At 54.0% G+C, this 983-nt stretch overlaps 1 protein-coding gene across 1 annotated transcript; it reads right to left on the bottom strand.

The window, feature by feature from the left end:
* Positions 1-424: 424 nt before the first annotated feature.
* Positions 425-727, bottom strand: LOC136537150 (uncharacterized). The gene has a single exon (XM_066529210.1). The coding sequence runs from the start codon at positions 725-727 to the stop codon at positions 425-427; it is 303 nt and encodes a 100-aa protein (XP_066385307.1).
* Positions 728-983: the final 256 nt, after the last annotated feature.

The raw sequence follows: 983 nt of genomic DNA, 5'->3' as shown, positions 1-983 counted from the left end.
TGATTTGGTGGTAACCAAAATATGCATCAAGGAAAGATAGGGTTTCGCATCCCGCAGTGGAGTCAATGATTTGATCGATTCGAGGTAATGGGAATGGGACTTTTGGACATGCTTTATTCAAACCAGTGTAGTCTACACACATTCTCCACTTCCCATTTTTCTTCTTAACTAATATAGGATTAGCTAACCACTTTGGATGGGACACTTCCTTGATGAATCCGGCCGCCAAAAGCTTCTACACCTCCTCGCTGATGGCCCTGCGCTTTTCCTCATTGAATCAGCATAGGCGCTGCCTCACTGGTCTGGAGCCAGCCCGGATGTCCAAGGCGTGTTCGGCGACCTCCCTCGGTATGCCCAGCATGTTCGAGGGACTCCACACGAATACATCGGCATTTGCGCGAAGAAAGTCGATGAGCACGGCTTCCTATTTGATGTTGAGGGTGGCGCTGATCCTTAGCGCCCGGTCATCGGAGCAGGTGGGGTCGACCGGGATGAGCTTGATGACCTCCGTGGGCTCAAAAGTCCTGGCACGACGCTTGGAGTCAGGCGCCTCGCTACCAAGTCGGTCGAGGTTGACGATAAGGGTCTCAGCCTCCATGAGAGCCTCGGTGTACTCAATGCATTCGATGTCGCAGCCGTATGCATGCTCGTACATGGACTCGACAGTGATGACACTGTTGGGGCTTGGCATCTTGAGCTTGAGGTAGGTGTAGTTGGGGACCACCATGAACTTAGCGTAGCACGGTCACCCTAGGATGGCATGATAGGTTCCCTTGAACCCAACCACCTCGAAGGTGAGGACCTCCTTGCGGTAGTTGGAGGGAGTGCCGAAGCAGATGGGCAAGTTGATGCGCCCGAGGGGTCACATGTGTTTTCCTGGCACGATGCCGTGAAAGGGCGTGGCATCGCCTCGGAGTTGTGATTGGTCGAGCTCAAGGAGCTCTAGGGTGTTGGCGTAGAGGATGTTGAGGCCACTGCCTCCG

This window comes from Miscanthus floridulus, chromosome 2 (genome assembly GCF_019320115.1).
Source record: "Miscanthus floridulus cultivar M001 chromosome 2, ASM1932011v1, whole genome shotgun sequence".
Taxonomy (NCBI): domain Eukaryota; kingdom Viridiplantae; phylum Streptophyta; class Magnoliopsida; order Poales; family Poaceae; genus Miscanthus; species Miscanthus floridulus.
The sequence above is the reverse complement of the archived record's forward strand: the minus strand, read 5'-3'. Positions and strand labels throughout refer to the sequence as shown.